The 18,842-nt window shown below is 47.1% G+C and overlaps 1 protein-coding gene across 4 annotated transcripts in view; it reads right to left on the bottom strand.

The window, feature by feature from the left end:
- CHPT1 (choline phosphotransferase 1) overlaps positions 1–18,842 on the bottom strand; it is a 492,288-nt gene that overhangs the window by 249,841 nt on the left and 223,605 nt on the right. For all 4 annotated transcript variants that reach the window (XR_015295551.1, XM_086919155.1, XM_086919153.1 and 1 more), the window contains exon 6: positions 14,293–14,451. Coding sequence is in view for 3 of the 4 variants with exons in the window: in XM_086919155.1 (XP_086775281.1) it covers positions 14,293–14,451 (159 nt within the window). In the remaining variant the exon portion in view is untranslated. The remainder of the gene's footprint in view (positions 1–14,292; positions 14,452–18,842) is intronic.

Below are 18,842 nucleotides of genomic sequence, written 5' to 3'. Positions count from 1 at the left end.
TACTGAATTGCAGGTCACTCCCTAAACATCACGTTGAAATTAACCTTCTATTAACCGAGTCAAACTTGGACGTTCTGTTTCTAACAGAAACTTGGCTGTCCGGTAGTTCCGACCCGGACATTATCCAAGCACTACCTCCTGGGTATCTTATTAAAACACTCAATAGACCTACAGGAACGGGAGGCGGCATCGCGATTATCTATCGCGACAACCTCACATGTCAATTCAAAGACAGCCCCATTCTCGACAGTGAAAATATTCACTTTTCTTTACATCTGCCACCTTCCACCACGCTAACGGGGGTGTTAATCTACCGCCCGCCAGGACAGGTAGGGCGTTTCACAAACTCACTCATCGATGTCATCTCCTCCCTGGCCTGTCGAACCCCAAACTTCACCATCCTCGGGGACTTAAATCTCCACTTCGATGACCAAAACAATAAACTCGCCACCGACCTAAAAACTGAACTAACTTCTCTGAATCTTCGACTACTCGGTAATGACCCCACCCACTCGAAAGGACATCTACTGGACCCCATTTTCTCGAACCTCTCCCAACTCTCGGCTCATATTCCTCTCCCTCTCCCCTGGTCTGATCATTTTTTGGTCCCTTTCAAATTCCAACTTCCAGGGAAGATCACGGATACCCCTCACCCACGGGCCCCGTCTCGCCCATGGAAAAAACTGGACGCTAACTTATGGGAACACTCTCTGTCCTCCACCCTACCCATAGCTGACCCCGACCCCTCCAAAGCCGAAACTCAACTACACAACTGGATTAGCGACTCTCTCAATACAGTCCTACCGTTAAAAATCCTCCCCCCCATTAGGAGATCCTCCAAACTACCATGGTTCACCGAGGAACTGCGCGAATTAAGACGGAAAGGCAAAAGGCTTGAACGCCAATGGAGAAAGAACTGGAATACTGACGACAGAAGTGGATACAAAGCCCACATTAGGCTCTACAAAAACGCCTTAAAAACGGCACAGGCCGCCTACTTCGAGGACCAAATTGCAGCCGCAACCAACTCCGCTAAAGAGACCTATCGGATAGTCAAATGCCTCTCCAAAATCCAGGAACCCCCCTCACCACCCGACCTGGATGGCTCAAAATGCAACCAGATGGCCGAATTTTTTTCGAATAAAATCGAAACAATTCTCAACTCCCTCCCAGCGGTGTGTACCACTTCAAGAGGCCCCCACCACCCGATCTCTCAAAACACCCCGAGGTTGCTCTCTTTCCCCCACATCACCACTGAAAAGTTTCTCAACGTCCTGCACAAAGTCAAAAGCGGCGCCCCTTCAGACCCAGCTCCTATCAGTAAACTGAAACAAGTTGCTTCCACTATAGCCCCTCCGCTCACCAACTTGATCAACGCCTCCTTTGAGCTTGGCATTGTCCCAGCAAACTGGAAAAAAGCCACGGTTAAAGCTCTTTTAAAAAAACCGCATCTTGATCCAGCAGACCCATCAAACTTCAGACCAATCTCATTACTGCCGGCAATGAGCAAAATCGCAGAGAGAGTAGCTAACCAACATCTTTCTGAGTTCTTAGAGACCAACCACCTCCTCCGCCAAACCCAGACGGGTTTTAGACCAGGACAAGGGACGGATACCGCATTGTTAGCCGTGGTCGAAGAAGCTAGGGGCATACTCGACGCAGGAGGATCAGTGGCAGTGATCCTCCTCGACCTAAGTGCCGCCTTCGACACGGTTGACCACGCAACCCTTGTTCACCGTCTTGAACTAACGGGAGTGGCGGGCTCAGCCTTAGCCTGAATCTCATCGTTTCTTGAGAACAGGTCTTTTCAAGTAACAGATGGGCACTCCATCTCCAAAGCTCAGGCACTCAAGTGTGGGGTGCCCCAGGGGTCCTCCCTGAGCCCCACACTTTTTAACGTGTACATGGCACCCCTCGAGGATGTTGTCAAACCTTTCGGGATTAAATCAATAATGTACGCCGATGACACCCAGCTCGTTGTTTCCCTAAACCAATCAGACAACGCCCTCACCAACTTATGTAGCTGTCTGGAAAAAGTGCACCAGTGGATGTGCGAGTCCCGGTTGAAATTGAACGGGGAAAAATCGGAAATACTCCTCTTAGGAAACCCTAATAAAATCCCCACTCCTCTTCCCTGGCCACCATGCATGGGATCTCCACCACCCCCTAAATCTGAAGTAAAAAGCCTAGGGATATGGCTAGACCAGGAGCTCAGCTTCAAAACACAAGCGAGGAAAACTGCGGGAACGTGCTTCGGCCTCATAAAGATGGCACGAAAGATTATCCATCTTCTCCCCCCTCAATCCAGGAAGCTCTTGATGCAGGGGCTGGTGAACTCCAGATTGGACTATGGCAACGTCCTATATCTGGGGGCCCCAGTCTCTGTAGTCCACAGACTTCAATGTGCACAAAATGCTGCGGCCAGAATACTCACTGGAACCGCTGCAAGGAACTCCGCTAAACCAGCTCTCAAAAGTCTGCACTGGCTACCAGTCAAGGAAAGGATCAACTTCAAGACCCTGTGCATAACCCATCGAATACTGCACAATGAAGGCCCTCCCATACTCAGGCCTCTGGTGTCCCATCAAACATCTAGCAGACATCTCAGATCTAACTCCCTCTCCTTGGCAAAAATCCCCAGAATTTCGAAGGCCAGAACAGGTGGGCGCCAGTTCTCGTACAATGCCCCCAGGCTATGGAACGCCCTCCCACTCTCCCTTAGGCAGGAACATAACCATCTCAGATTTAGGAAAGGACTGAAGACTCTACTCTTCCCTTGAGCGCTCCCTCACTTGACTTCCCACCTTCCAGGATGTGTTCATCAGCGCCGGGATGCCTAAGGGTAGCTGAGCGCTCTACAAAACCCAAAATCAAATCAAATCAAATCAATCATATTACAGGGGGGTATGTATTACCCCATTACTGAGTTCCATGGGATGTTATCGTTGAGCCCGTTTGTGTGGGTGGCAAGCCTGTAAACCCACCTTTGTTCCTTCTCAAAAAGGCGTTGGTTTATATTGTTTCCTGGTCTTATTTGTTCTATCACTGTCCAGCGAATGTCGTCAGCATTGTGGTTAGCCGACTGGAAATGTTCAGTAAGCCTTGTATTTGTCTTTTTGCACCTGATGGTGCTTCTATGCTCACCAATGCGTGTCTTAATTTTTCTGCCAGTCATACCCACATATCTAAGGTCACAAGGACATGTTAATAGATAGACTACGTTTTCACTATTGCAGTTTGTATGTCCCCTGAGTGTCCATACTTTGTTGGGTTCCAGTTGTAATGTTTTCACATTGTTGGTGAACGGGCATACGCTGCAATTTCCGCATTTATAGTGTCCTGTCACTTTAGGCAGACCCCATGTGTTCAAAACAGACTCAGTTTCTGTTGCGATTATTTTTGGTCTGGTATTCACAACTGCATCTCTGATGCTCCTCGCTCTTTTATATGAAAAGAGGGGCTTTTCCCAATGTAAGTTTCCAGTGTTGAGGATATTCCAATGTTTTCCTATGATTTTTGTTACCTCATTGGAAATTGTATTGTATGTTGTGACACATGTTAATGGAGGTTCCTCTTCTGTTCTGGTTGTATCCTCTAGGAGGGCCCCACGAATCTTCTTGGAAGACGCAGTGTTTCGAAAAGATTGGGCTGCCATAGCGTGGCACTGTACCCACGATTGGATAGTCTTAATTTTAAAAACAGCATTAAGACTATCTGAGAAAATTCTAGTAGAAATTCAAACAGCGGAAGGCAACATGAAAACAACTATCACTGGCTTTAAGAAAAAGCTAGACGAACTAAATAAAGAGATGACAGACTATAAAGACAACCTAACGCAACAAAAAGTGCAAAAATTTCTAAAAGATCTAAAAAGATTCACGATGGTGAAAGCATATCCATACTCGGACCCAGAGTATGTACCACCATCCAAGGGGGATGACAACTCTGACGCTTCAAGTAATGCGTCCAGTAACACTTCCAACTCCAGTGGGAATTCCAGCAATGGAAGTATAAAAACGAGAGGCAGAGGACGAGGAAGAGGGAAAAATAGTTGGCCCACATTCAATCCAATGCCAATGCCACATTTTCAAGATGTGTACAACCAACCTAACTTTCCTATGTATGGATGGCAACCACCCTTCCAACAACCGTTCTTTCCCCAAAATCCTTATATGCCGCCTTTTTTAAACCGGGGCGGGAGAGGACGAGGCAGGAGAAAAAACTCCAATCAGGGCAATCAAGTCCATTGGGCACCGGAGGATCCGAATCCCAACCAGGGCAAGAACAAGGCCCAACAACCAGGACCGAGCAATCGGAGAACCTAATCACTAACCTGTCGAACAGACCTCTCACAAAGGATGAGGTATCAGTACTTAACAAGGGGTTAGGTTTTGTACCTACCGCAAATCTGGACAAATTTAAACTCCATTGCGAATTAGCTTCCTTTTTTAGGAAACTGAGATTAAAAGCTTTTTTTGAAAAGAGGACCCCAACAGAGGAAAGCACTGATCTAAATGAAACAGGACTTCGAAACAAGTCCACATTTACACCACCACCTCACACGGTTCCTGTGGAAATCTCTACTTTTGAACAGGCCGTTTTCAATGAGGTAGAAAAAACATCCCCAAAAAAACCTTTCATGAATCTCACCAGAAATGAAAATATTGCACTGAAAAATCTTCAAAACTCCGACACCATTATCATTAAACCAGCGGATAAGGGCGGAGGGATAGTCATCCAGGATAAATTGGCCTACCAGACAGAATGCCTTAGATTACTGGATGATCCCTTGAACTACCGAAGACTACCGATGGACCCCACAGAGGACCTCAGAGGAGAGATAATATCATTAGTGGAACATGGGGAAGCAGAAGGCTACCTCTCCAAACAAGAGGCGGACTTTCTCTGTAAAAGTGAAGGCAAGATCCCATACTTCTATACGCTGCCCAAATTACACAAAAACAAAATTCCACCACCAGGGAGACCCATAGTCTCTGGTATTGGTTCATTATTGGAACCCCTATCTTGTTTTTGCGATGTCTTCTTCAAAACAATGGTCCAAAAAACCAGCACATATTTGCGGGATACAAAAAGTGTATTACGCCTCCTTGATCAGCTAACCGTAGATGATGACACCATCTTGGTTAGCTTTGACATTGAGAGCTTATATACAAGCATTCCTCAAGACGCCACGTTAGAGGTACTCAAGAGGGCTCTTGAAAAAGAAGACTGGACCTCAAGAACCCCAAGAGAATTTATCTTAGAGTGTGCAAGACTGGCCCTGAAGAAAAACTATTTTCAATACGAGGACAGGATCTTTCTCCAAATAGGGGGGACATCTATGGGCAGTACATTTGCTCCTAGTGTAGCGGGTTTGTACGTCTACGATTTTGAAGAGAAGTACATCCTGAGTCAGCAAAACCCCTACAGTTCTAATATCTTACTGTGGAGAAGATATATAGACGATGTTCTGACTATCTGGAAAGGTAGTGAAGATACACTATTAAGCTTCTTCAATTGGATCAATACAAGAGATGAACATTTAAAATTCACTATTGTAAAAGACCCAAACTCACTGATCTTCCTGGACCTCACTATAACGAAAACCAATGGTAAACTAACAACTGCCACTCATTACAAACCCACAGCCAAAAACAACCTGCTCCGTTTTGAAAGCTTTCACCCTAGACCGCTCCGTGAAAACTTGCCATATGGGCAGTACCTACGATTACGCAGAAACTGCAGCGAACTTGATGATTACAAGCACCAGGCACAGGATCTCACAAAGAAATTGAAAAATCGGGGTTACCCCAACAAAATCCTGAACAAAAGCCAAAAACGGGCCCGCAATCAACACCGTGCGGCCCTCCTAGAGGATACAACCAGAACAGAAGAGGAACCTCCATTAACATGTGTCACAACATACAATACAATTTCCGATGAGGTAACAAAAATCATAGGAAAACATTGGAATATCCTCAACACTGGAAACTTACATTGGGAAAAGCCCCTCCTTTCATATAAAAGAGCGAGGAGCATCAGAGATGCAGTTGTGAATACCAGACCAAAAATAATCGCAACAGAAACTGAGTCTGTTTTGAACACATGGGGTCTGCCTAAAGTGACAGGACACTATAAATGCGGAAATTGCAGCGTATGCCCGTTCACCAACAATGTGAAAACATTACAACTGGAACCCAACAAAGTATGGACACTCAGGGGACATACAAACTGCAATAGTGAAAACGTAGTCTATCTATTAACATGTCCTTGTGACCTTAGATATGTGGGTATGACTGGCAGAAAAATTAAGACACGCATTGGTGAGCATAGAAGCACCATCAGGTGCAAAAAGACAAATACAAAGCTTACTGAACATTTCCAGTCGGCTAACCACAATGCTGACGACATTCGCTGGACAGTGATAGAACAAATAAGACCAGGAAACAATATAAACCAACGCCTTTTTGAGAAGGAACAAAGGTGGGTTTACAGGCTTGCCACCCACACAAACGGGCTCAACGATAACATCCCATGGAACTCAGTAATGGGGTAATACATACCCCCCTGTAATATGGCGTGAAAACAATCCTTATTATGTTTCCAAACTTGTTTTACAAATTATGAAAAATCACAAGATCACACTACGATTGCATATTTAAAATAGCAATATAAGGTGTACGCAAATCTAACCTGTCCTGGAAGTTTTGAAAATCCCAAATTTACACTATGTTATTAATATCCAAATTAACAACTTAAACGTGTGGACCTATTATGGGTACATGTCCTGTGTAATCTGATACCTCTGTTCCTGTTTATACAAATGCCTCGAGCATACGAAGCTTCTTAAATTTCTGTTTCCCTTTCTGAATACGTGACCCGCCTCTGAGCGCCGTCCGCGTTTTCATTACCAAGGTAACCGAAATAACGCTGTGAGCCACGTGACCGAAAAACGTCACACACAGCGTCATCGGTCACCACCCCAGAGCCGCGCACTGATTGGCTCACGACAAACCCCCCGAACGGAGTACCGCCCATCCAGGAAGTAACGGTCTGTCTACTTCTAGATGCCGGTACCGCTACAGGGTACTCCACAGGGCAGTTTTCGAGTGCAGAACCAAGTAGGTTGTGAGGCCTGACGAGCAGAAGCCGCAAGTAAGTGCCTTGCCCCTCAGAACCAAGACGCGAATATCGCGTGTTGTAGCAGTACATGCCCATCTGCTACTACAGTATCACGAGATACAAACTTTTCGATTTGCCGCAATTCTTTAGGTAACGGATACCTGCAGTCTTGGCCAACTCGATGCCCATGAAGCGCAAATCGCAGCTTCAAGTGTAAGCCAAAAACAACCCCAAAATGATTGATGTTGTGAATTGATGCAAAATCTTATAGTCCGGTCAGAAATGCTTGGGCGTGTTGAAACGCCGCACTATAGATAGCGATTGCTCTCCCACACCCCCCTTCCCTCAGTCACGTGTACCAATAAACGAGTGTATTCAACTAGTTGCTGAGTCCACTCTCAACACATATATGCTCCGGTAAACTCCGCCTGAGCACTGCTGTCAATCACCACAGACAGCCCACGGGTACGACTTGAAAAGCGAGGTGTTTGACTATCACTTGAGTACTCACCTAGCACAATAACTACAAATAGTTGTACCCTTGTATTGTGATCCCCAGTACGTTTACCCAACCTTTTATATGTTTTTTTATATGTTTTTATTCCCACAGGTTTTTCTCCTGAATCCAGGAAAAAGCACTTTTTTAACACCAGACCACTATTTATGGTCTGCAGTTGGATGAGGACTGGACACTTTTTAGCGTGTGTGTACCACCCCTTCCAAACAACACGGTCCTGACGAAAACCACCTAATACGATCAATGGTTGAAACATGTAGACCTATTTTAATTTGTAAATAAATTCACATAGCACACTACGCTATTTATTCTTTTTCACACGTCTCGTAGCACCTAACCCTTCCTAAATAGGCACTGGTGCAACATATTTTTAATAGGGTCCGAGCACTCCAGAATAAATTCTTGGTGTGAGTAGACTTGAACCCTTTTTAACACACTTTTTATAAATACTATTCGCACATATAAAAATCAAAAAAACCCGCTCCACTGTAATCAGGTGTCGCAGCACACCCTGTAGGCACTCGGCCTATGGGGTGGGACCCCGATGATGAAGCATGTCACCAACTAGGTTGGTGAGTGAGGGGTCTTCTATAAGGACTATGACTGTCCAATATAAAAAGGTTGGGGCAATCTTTTGCTAGAACCAAAGCCTTAAGCTCCTGATACTGAAGGAATTTCTTCTTAGTATTAATTCTTTCTGGCCCAGAGGGGGTACTCCTCTTGACACATAATGCCTGAATCTCACTCACCCTTCGGGCCGATGTAATGGCCACAAGGAAAGCCACCTTCCATGATAAGTGCTGCAGTGAAGCCTTATGAATGGGTTCAAAAGGTTCCTTCATCAATCTGGACAGCACCACATTCAACTCCCAGGAAGGTGAAGGACTCCGAACAGGAGGAAACACTTTCTTCAATCCTTCCAAAAAATCCTTAATCACAGGGACCTGGAAGAAGGAAGTCTGTGAAGGACATTTCGTGTACGCAGTTAACACTGAGAGTTGAACCGTAATAGATTGAAAATTAAGGCCAGACTGAGCCAAATGCAAGAGATATGGAAGGACAACATCTTCCTTGTAGGTCGTAGGATCGTAGTACTTGGAAGTACACCAGATGCAGAACCTCTTCCACTTGTAGGCATAAGACGTCCTAGTGGGAGGCCGCTTAGCCTCCTTGAGAATGTTCATGCAATCCTCAGGCAGATTCAGGTGTCCATATTGCACTATCTCAGGAGCCAAGCCGCCAAACTCAACGATGAGAGGTTGGGATGCACCATCTGCCCCCCGAACTTCGTGAGAAGGTCCGGCCGACACGGCAGTCGCAGATGAGGCTGAAGAGACCGCTGGAGCAGATCCGTGAACCACCACTGTCGGGCCACTTCGGAGCAATGAGGATCATCCGTGATCTGGACCGGGACAGCTTGATGAGCACCGCCGGAATCAGGGGAATGGGTGGAAAAGCGTACAGAAAGCTGTGAGACCAGCTGATCCATAGCGCATTCCCCAGAGTCCCCGGTTGGTAATACCTGGAGGCGAAGTCTCGGCATTTTCTGTTTTCGGCGGTGGCGCACACATCTACGTCTGGAGTGCCCCACCTCTCGAAGATGTCTTCTAGTACCTTGTCGTTCAGAACCCACTCGTGGTTTTCTTGCACGAGCCTGCTAAGTGCGTCCGCCTGAGCATTCTGCACACCTGGCAGATGGGTGGCGTTATCGTCAGTCCTCTGGCTAGCAGCCAATGCCAGATCGCCTGCGCTTCCAGTGACAGGGTGCGCTATCTCGAGCCCCCCTGCTTGTTGAGGTAATACATTGTGGTCGTATTGTCCGTCTGCACAAGCAAGGAGTTGGTCTGGAAGGACGGATGAAAGATCTTCAGTGCCAAGTGAACCGCTGTGAGTTCCAGGAAATTGATGTGGTATGTGGATTCTGCAGCTGGTCTGAATGCGCTCCCCAGCCGAGGAGAGAAGCATCCGTGACAATAGTCTGACTCGGAATGTCCTTGTGGAATGGAACCCCCTTAAGGAGATTCTCCGCTGAACACCACCATTTCACGGACTGTAGGGCGTGAAGGGACAGCCTGATCCTGTCGTCCCAGCTCCCCCACTTCTGGTCCCACTGGTCATCCAGACATTCTTGCAGCGGCCTCATGTGGAGCCGTGCATGTGGCGTGAGGAAGATGCAAGAGGCCATCGACCCCAGTAGAGACGACACCGTCCTCACTGTCGTAGATGGAACAGCTATGAGAGCCTGAGCCTTCCGAAGGATCGATAAGCGTCTCTCCTCCGAAGGAGACACGCTTGCTGAAAGAGTATCGATGGAGGCTCCCAAGTACTGCAGGCACTGGACAGGAGTCGGAACAGACTTGGACATGTTTATGTGCAACCCCAGTTGTTTCAGCAGAACGGCCGCAATTGCGCTTCCTGGAAGGTGGAGGCTTTGATCAGCCAGTCGTCCAGGTACAGATAGACAAACACCTTGTTTTTTCTCTGGTGCGTTGCCACCACCGCCATGCACTTTGAGAAAGCCTGGGAGCAGACTTCAGTCCAAACAGTAGTACGGTGTATTGATAGTAATTGGTGCCGATCAGGAACCGCAGGAACTTCCGGTGTTTCCGTGCAATGGGCACATGGAAGTACGCATCTTGCAGATCTATTACGCAAAGCCAGTCTCCCCTTTGCAGCTGAGGATAAATCTGGTGCAAAGACAACATGCAAAACTTTTCTCTGCGAATCCATTTGTTTGCTTGTCGCAAATCCAGAATGGGCCCGAACCGTGAGTAAAGACCCTTCCCCTTTGAGACAGAGGGACATCTTCTATCGCCTTTTTTCTTAACAGGGTATCAGCCTCCACTTGGAGCTCGCGCAGTTGGAACTGCGAGCAAACCAGTAGAATCGCTGGAGGCGGGCTGACGAAACAAAGACTGTATCCATTGAAAACAATATTCAGCACCCACTTGTCCTGAGTAATTTTTCTCCAATCTGCCAAGTGATTTTGCATGTTACCCCCCAATGGAGCAGGTAACAGATGAGGGGGAAGTAGCACCTCAGGGCCTAGACCCTGCTGGGCCTTTAGGCGTCGAGGAGGACTGCTGGCCGCCTCTACCCCTCTGGTGCTTTTGGAATGGGCGCCGCTGGTACTGCTGCTGCTGTTGTTGCTGTTGTTGCTGCTGCCCAGCTTGACAACCTTGCCCTCTTCCCTGGGCACCGAAACGTCTCTGGAAGGGACGGAAGGTCTTCTTCTGTTCTTTCAGCTTTTCTAACCCGAAGGCCGTCAGGGTTTCAGCCTCTGCCTTCATGCGGGCCATCTCCTCATCCGCATGCTTTCCAAAGAGCGTAGCACCAGAGAACGGCAGGTTGGCGACTCTCTGCTGCGCCTCCGGTTTTAGCGAAGTCAGGCGCAACCAGGCGTGACGCCTCAGATTAATCCAGTGGTAGTATCCATGAGCCGCAAGGAGAGAGAAATCTGCAGCCGAGGCAATCACCTGGTTGGATACCATCATGCCCTCGTTTATGATTTCCTGGAAGACCTCCCTCTTGTGGCTAGGAAGGTGCTCCAGAAACTGTTGTAGGGACTCCCATAGAGACCGGTCATACCGACCCAGGAGAGCCGCAGCACTTGCGGCTTTCATTGACGTAGCCGCCGTACCGCATACTTTTCTTCCCGCTGAATCCATCATACAGCTCTCTTTGTCTGGAGGCACTGTAGAGGATGGGCAGTAGAGTGCTGCTTTCTAGCTGCAGTGACGATCACTGAGTCCGGCACCGGGTCCGATCTAAGGAACGCCGATCGGAGTCTGGAGGTCTGTACTTCTTCTGCTGCCGGGAAGGAGCAGATTTCGTCGACGCCGGAGTCACAAAGAGCTCCATAGCCAGCTTCTCCAGCCCTGGCACCAAGGGCAGTAAGGGTCGAGACAACTGCCGCTTGTGTAAGGTCTCGAAAATCACAGATGTTGAAGGTGTGGGGACCGTCAGAGTAATCCCCAGCTTCGCTGCCCCTCTCAATAACACCTCCTGAAATGACACAATGTCATCAATCGGAGAAACCCTTGTAACGGGTGAATCCAGGAAGGTGGGCGAATATTCCTGGCCACTGGAAGAACCCGTATGAAGGGACCTTGAACTGCCCCTACGGTGATGATTTCTGGACCGTCTTGAAGAGCGACGGTCACTCCTTGACCGGTGTCCCCTTCCGGACCTTGATCTAGACCACCTAGGCCTCAGGCGTTCCACTGGCCGGACAGGAGGCGGAAGCTGCGGAGGCAGAACCGGACCTCTAGGCCATGGAGTCCCCGTGGGGGGGCGACGGAAAGCACGGCAGAGACACCTAACGTGGAAGAGGCAGTGGTGGTGGAGGAGAAGGACGATGAGGAGGAGGAGGAGTCGGAGAAGGATTCTCCTTAGGCAACGGAGGAGGAGACGTAGGCGTCCGGGGCCTGGATGGCGAATAGGTCTGAGAGTGTTCTAAAGATCTAATCACCCCCCTCTTCTTTTGCGCAGGCCTTGACGAGGATGCCCTTGAGGCCGATCTTCTTCCAGACGAGCGCCAGCGCCGCCGCGACCGGGGGCTCGTGTATGCGGACGATAGGCTGACCACTGAGGACTGAGGTAGAGGACCCAGTCCTGGCCCTTGATCTGCCCTGGGACGTCGATTTCTCCTTCCTCTACGTCGATCCCTTCTTCGACGTCGAACGCCTCGACGACGATGCATCCCTCAACGTTGACTCTCTTCTCTTCGACGTCGAACATAGAGTAGACCTCGACGGCGGTGTCGCCTCGGCGGTGAGCGCCGGTGCCTCTTGGACCCAGTTCGACGTCGATGGCGTCTCGACGTTGATGTAGTCCTCGACGTCTACCTCGTCCGAGGTCTCGACGTCGGTCCCCTCGACGTCGAACGGCAATGTCGCTTCGACCCAGAGCCCTGGGGAGAAGGGGTGCAGATAGTAGACATCCCTCTCAACGCCGACGTCGAGGTCCTCGACGTCCACGGAGATCTGTGCCTTTTCCTGGCCTGTTCTTGACTGGGGAGCCCGGGCAGAGGAAGACCCTCCATGCCCAGACCCACCGGATTCCTGTTGTCTCCGGACCTCCAAGCCTTGGAGACAAATCTTCTCTCTTTCCCTGAGGGTTCTCCTGGCGAAGAATTGACAAACCTCACAGTCTTCAGGGACATGAGAGGATGGCAGAAAGAGGATACCCACTCTGTGAGCATCTGATTTGGCCTTCTTCCTGGCACACTCAGGACACTTGTCGAACAGGGCTGGCATATTCGACAGAAGAGTGGGCAAAACTGGCCGAAAACTCCAGCAAAAGGAAGAAGGAGCAGTCAGACGTCGAGTGAAACACTCTAAACACTTGAAGGTGCCAAAAAATTGAAAAAACACCCAAAAAGGGAGAGCTCAATGCTCCAGGGTCCTGCTAGCAGGAGCCGGAAAAAAGAACTGAAAGTAAAAGGAGTTTGCTGTGCATCATGGGATACCGAGGGTCTCTGGAGAGTTCCTTAAAGGCATGGTATCCCTTTTCCAGACACATAATGGCAGGCTATGGGGGCTTTTCTGTCCATTCCTTCCTCTCTACCATTCCCAGGATTTTGTGAAGGGGAAGTTTCTCTATGGGTGAAACTTAGCAGACTGTGTTAAATGTGATATTGGTGGAATATCCTTTGGATTTCTAGTTGAAGTACTGGACTGTGTAGCCTTGCAGGTATAGGCTGCATTATTGTCTTTAATTTTCTCGTAAGTGTCTATGCAGGATTGCACAGAAGACAGCTTAAAAGATTATCTTGGATTGCTCCGGGGTCCACGCACATGGGCGGGACTATTCACTAGATTATGACTATACATAGAGATCCCCTACTACAGAATGAGCCCTTCTCATATTTTCCTTAAAGCACTCACTGGGCAAAGGAAGGCCGGCTTTAATAGGACGTGACAGGCATAAGGTTCATAGTTCATAATGCGCACAGCATCAAGGGCAGATACATGCACCTTCTTTACAGCTTACAATGAGGTGAAGAAAGAAAAGCATGAGCAGATCATGCTCACTAAAAATATTCACACACTGCAGTGAGCTTACATTGTACAAAGATTTAATTTCTCTTAAGTGTCTATGCAGGATTGCACAGAAGACAGCTTAAAAGATTATCTTTGATTGCTCCGGGGTCCACGCACATGGGCGGGACTATTCACTAGATTATGACTATACACAGAGATCCCCTACTACAGAATGAGCCCTTCTCATGTTTTCCTTAATGCACTCACTGGACAAAGGAAGGCCGGCTTTAATAGGACGTGACAGGCATAAGGTTCATAGTTCATAATGCGCACAGCATCACAGGCAGATACATGCACCTTCTTTACAGCTTACAATGAGGTGAAGAAAGAAAAGCTTGAGCAGATCATGCTCACTAAAAATATTCACACACTGCAGTGAGCTTACATTGTACAAAGATTTTAAGAACCTTTTAAATATTTCTGTGTGCCCTATTCCCCAAAAAAGAAAAAACCAACAATATACTTTGTTTAGCAAATGGAAGCCATTTTACATTACCATTACATCACTTTACAGAGCATTGCCATTGTCAGCAAGGGGAATAAAAACGCAAGCAGACATATACATCAAGGCTGTTAAACAATTATCGAAATGCAACCGCTCGTCCTTACCACAAGTTTATTTGCGATTTTAGCAAACACGAATCCGAAAGTCAAGGTATAAAGACATGGATGCCTCTCAAAGAGTTCAGTTGTTGATTTTTTGTAGATCATTACTGCCAAAGCAATAACTAATCCAATATGTAAACCGGGTGAAAGTACACTGGTGCCCTAGAACGTAAACACAAAGAATTTAACGTTGCAAGTTTACACATAACTTGATATTTCTATCCCACATATCAATAAGAATTCAACATAAAATCAGATACCTCATCCATCAGAAGCTGCTTTTTCTTTGACTGCTAGGCCGAGGATGGTTAGCCCATATGGTGTCATTAGCATGGGACATGATGGGGAGATGTCCGATAACGCCTCTCCCACCCCCTCCTATTAAACCCATTTAAGGGGGTCTATGTAAAGAAAGAAAAATTCTCGTTTCTGCTCCCACCCCAGCCGTAATGCCTGGCTTATTGCCACATGGGCTGTGTGCTTCTGGAAGGTGAAAGACTTTTCCAGAACCCTACTCTCACTCGATGACCAGATAGGGTTACTTAACTCTGAAGGTTAGGGAGTGAGTTTCCCACAGCCACGTTTTATGGGTCTCTCTGTGCCCCTCACTCCCTTTCTTTCCCAACTCAACCTGCTGACAAAGAAGCATGTGCCCCTCACCACCAGTTCTGCTTAAATGGAAGGGGTGAGGGAATAGTCCAGGGCTGGATAGACCAACTTTCAAAGACCCAGCTAGAAAGTAGAAAGAGACTGATAGAATTGTTGAGCGTAACAGGAAAGCTGGAGAAAGAAGTCTCGAAAAGGGACAAAAAGCATGAAGGGTTAAGCATTTTGAAGATTTAACCTTTGGCAGCTGAAATTGGCGAAGAGACATCAGAAACTGAATTCAGCTAATATGTGATCGTATTCACAATTAATCAAAAAGGCCTACCATCTCCTGGCCACAAAGCCCCACGGTATTCCCGAACCAATCCTTCCCATAATAGTCCCCTAGAATGTGGGAGGCCATCTTTGTTGGGGGCACAAGCACTCTTGTGCTTTACCTGGTCCATGACTAAGGGTTTATTGATGAGCCAGAATGCTTATGAAGTGCTCTGTTCTCTTGAACCTGTTCTCAAAGAACAATTAACTTACCTCATGTTAAGCTCTTTCTGGTAGGTACTCTAATTGCAGTTGCCTCACCTTTAAAAATATCCTCATGCACCACCCTGGATTTAGAGATTTTTTTCTTAGCAGTGCTCCTTATGCTAGTCCTACCCCTGAAGTGATAAAGTGGATCCGCATATAGGTGCCACCTCAGTATGTGTATTTCATTTCATTCATATTTTTCATTCTGTTGAACAAATTGTTGGCAGCAGTGTGGTGATCTCTAATTTAGGACCATTTCATATGAAAGAGGCCACTCCACAGAACAAAGTGATGAGAGAGCAGTGAAAAATCAGGGGTTAGATTTAGTATGAGTCACAAACGACGTTACTGAAGTTAAGTAACTTGTTCTACTGATGGATACTTATAACCACAGATTCTTCACCTTTAGAAAACATACCACTTTTACCTCCCTTAGGGGGAAGATCTGGGGAGTGGACTTAGACCAAAAAGTCGTATAGAACTGAGCATGCAAAGTGACTTTCCCACCAGAACTGGCTGCCAAGGGAGTAGTGTTTAGTAAAAGTATGCAACAACATCCAAATTGCAGCCTGGTTGATGATTAGAATAAGTACCTCTTACACCAATGCCTTTGCAGCAGAATTGACCCTGGTAGCAATGGCTCTCAGACCTTCTTGCAGCTGTTTCTTTGCTAGTGTGTAGCAGATCTTGATTCAGAGGATTTTTCAACTCAAGAGGATCCTCTTTTAGACTACTTACCTTTCTTCACGCATGAACCCTAACAAAGAGCTAATCATCCACCCAACTGTCTTTTGTGCAGTCGATTTAAAACAAATGCCCTACTCAGATCAAGGTAATGGAGTCCACTCCATTGACAGGAAAGGCAAAGCAATAAACGGTGGCACAATCACCGACACGCTAAAGTGGAAGGATGTCCCAACTTTGCGCACAAAGGCTGCACGTGTCCTTAACATCAACTTGTCCGGAAAGAAGGTGGTGTATGGTGGTTGTACCGCCATCTAAAGTTCGCTCATGCGATGTGCTGATATGATGGCAATAAATAAAGCTGTTTTTAATGTTAAGAAAACAAGTTGAGCAGAGGCCTGAAAGGCATGCATATAATACGATCACAAAAGGTTTGGGGGCAAACATATGGGTCAAGCCCTTAATAAAAATACATCTAACCATTGACTTACACAGACAGTTGGTCTGGTAAACACAGAACGTGCCTGCAGATAACCCTACATGGTACCTACTTCAAGACCGTGCCATGCTAACGAAAGAACAAACATCACTAAGATAGGCCAGTAAGGGGTCAGTATTTTGGGGACCACACAAGGCAAAACATTTTTCTCAGCACCCTGTATGTATAGACTTTGTGGAAGGGTGCATAGTGGCAAGGATGACATCAACCACCTAGGTTGCAATCACATGCATCCAGTTGCCGCCATTCAATTTCCATGCATGGAGGTGTAGGTTGCCAAGACTAGGACATAGGACTCTGCTCTGTTGTTGAGACAGGTGGTCTTCCCTAAGTCGAAAAACTTCCACGTTCAGGAACTCTGGGTACCACACTCACCTGGTCCAGTTCAGGGTGAATAAAATGACTTTGACATGGTTAATCCGGTTTCTATTCAGAACTCAAGGTAGTAGAGGAAGAGGTAGGAACACATGCAGGATCCCCTAATTCCAATCCAGCCAGAATGTGCCCCCTAACAAATGCCTTAGAATAAAGTTCTGTTGGCAAAGATGCTGAGAGGGTGAGCTCTTGATGAGGTAAACAGATTTAACAAAGACATTCCTCATTGACCTGCTTAGATCGTTTGCTCTGTCTTTTAGAGCCCCGAGAGGTAGCTGGCGATCAGAAAAATGTTCTGCTGGTGCAGCCTTCTCCAGAGGAATAGGGCCTCCTGGTACAGAATCCAGGACACTACTCTGCGCCCAGCTTTTTACAGGAGCACATGGAGGTAGTGTTGTCCACCAGGACCATTAGCAGACTACCTTTGATGGACGCATGTCATACTTGTGTCTACAGGCCATCAATGCTGAACCTCTGGTGTCTACTTTGAAATTTTAATGAAGTCAGGGAATCAGACCTGATATTGGAGCCACAGGGATCAGAGGGTGAGGAGATACACAAGGCCAAGATCCAAGAAGCATCAGAGCCATCCTCACTGAAATCCATGCCTGATCCCGAAACATCAGAATCATATCCTGAATAGAAGACTTGCATGGAACACAGGTGGGACTTCCTCTAGTTGATGGGAAAACCCAATGACACCAGAAGTTTGGCCGCCATCTGGAGGTGGCCTATGACTGACTGTGGCAACCCAATCTTTAGCAGCCAACCACCGAATTATGTTCAGCCTGATGTCGGAAGTTGGGCAGCGACCACCACCATATTTTTGTAAACATTTGAAGGGCTGAGGAGAGCACAACAAACTGAAAATGGTCTTGGCCCACACTGAACCGTAAGTAATGTTTTTGGGACTCTGAGATGTATATATGAAAAAAAGAACCCAGCAAATCCAAGGACACCATCCATTCTCCTGAGACCACAGCAAAGAGAGTCTGAGGTAGTATGAGCATTCCAAAGTAGTCCTTCTACTTAAAGGGCATTCCACGGGCAGAGATCCAGTGTAAACATTGAGGCACAATTTACTTCTTTGGAATGAGGAAGTAGTGAAATTAGCATCCTTGTTCTTTATCAGGGTCTGATACCGGTTTGATGACCCACTTGCATAGTAAAAGTTTGAACATCTGCATTAGGATTGCAGAGTCTTCCTCTGTAATTCACTTAAGTGTGGGAGGAATGTAGGGTGTGGAGGGAAATAAAGGAACAACAAGGCCCTTTTGAACAATCTGTAAGATCAATCTGTCTGATGTGACGACTAATCATCTGGGGAGGAACTGTCAGATCCTGCATCCGACAGGATATGGCACAATTTATAAAGGGCAAAGTAATGTGGCTTGGTGGCCATTGCAGCTGGAGAAGAAGAACTGGAAGACTGCAGTCCCTGTTGGCCTGTATGATTCCTACAGGAGCCACGTCCATAGCCTTGAAACAACTGGGCTGGTTACTGTACAACCAGCTGAAGGGGCTGGCACTGTGTGTAAGCTAGCTCTCTGGGGTGAACCCTGAATGGGTGCAGAAATTGCTTTGAATAATCCCAACGATTGTGCAATAACATTGTCTTTCCTCCTTAGAGCTTGGGTCTATTACAGGGAGTGCCCATTAGAGATACTTGCAAAAGAAAACTTGGTTGGCCTCATCCAGGCATGCCTTACAGGCACAGGACAAGTGTCAATAGCTCTACCAAAGCAGCCAGTAATCTCCATGGTGACCAGGATTATGCATCCTAGTCCTCAGGAACCGCCAGCAAGATTTTGCTGGCCATGTCCCATAATGCATATGTATACCTGATTAATACAAAAACTGCCTTATT

This window comes from Lissotriton vulgaris, chromosome 1_1 (genome assembly GCF_964263255.1).
Source record: "Lissotriton vulgaris chromosome 1_1, aLisVul1.2, whole genome shotgun sequence".
NCBI lineage: Eukaryota > Metazoa > Chordata > Amphibia > Caudata > Salamandridae > Lissotriton > Lissotriton vulgaris.
Note: the sequence above shows the minus strand (reverse complement) of the source record. Positions and strands in the feature narration are given on the sequence as shown.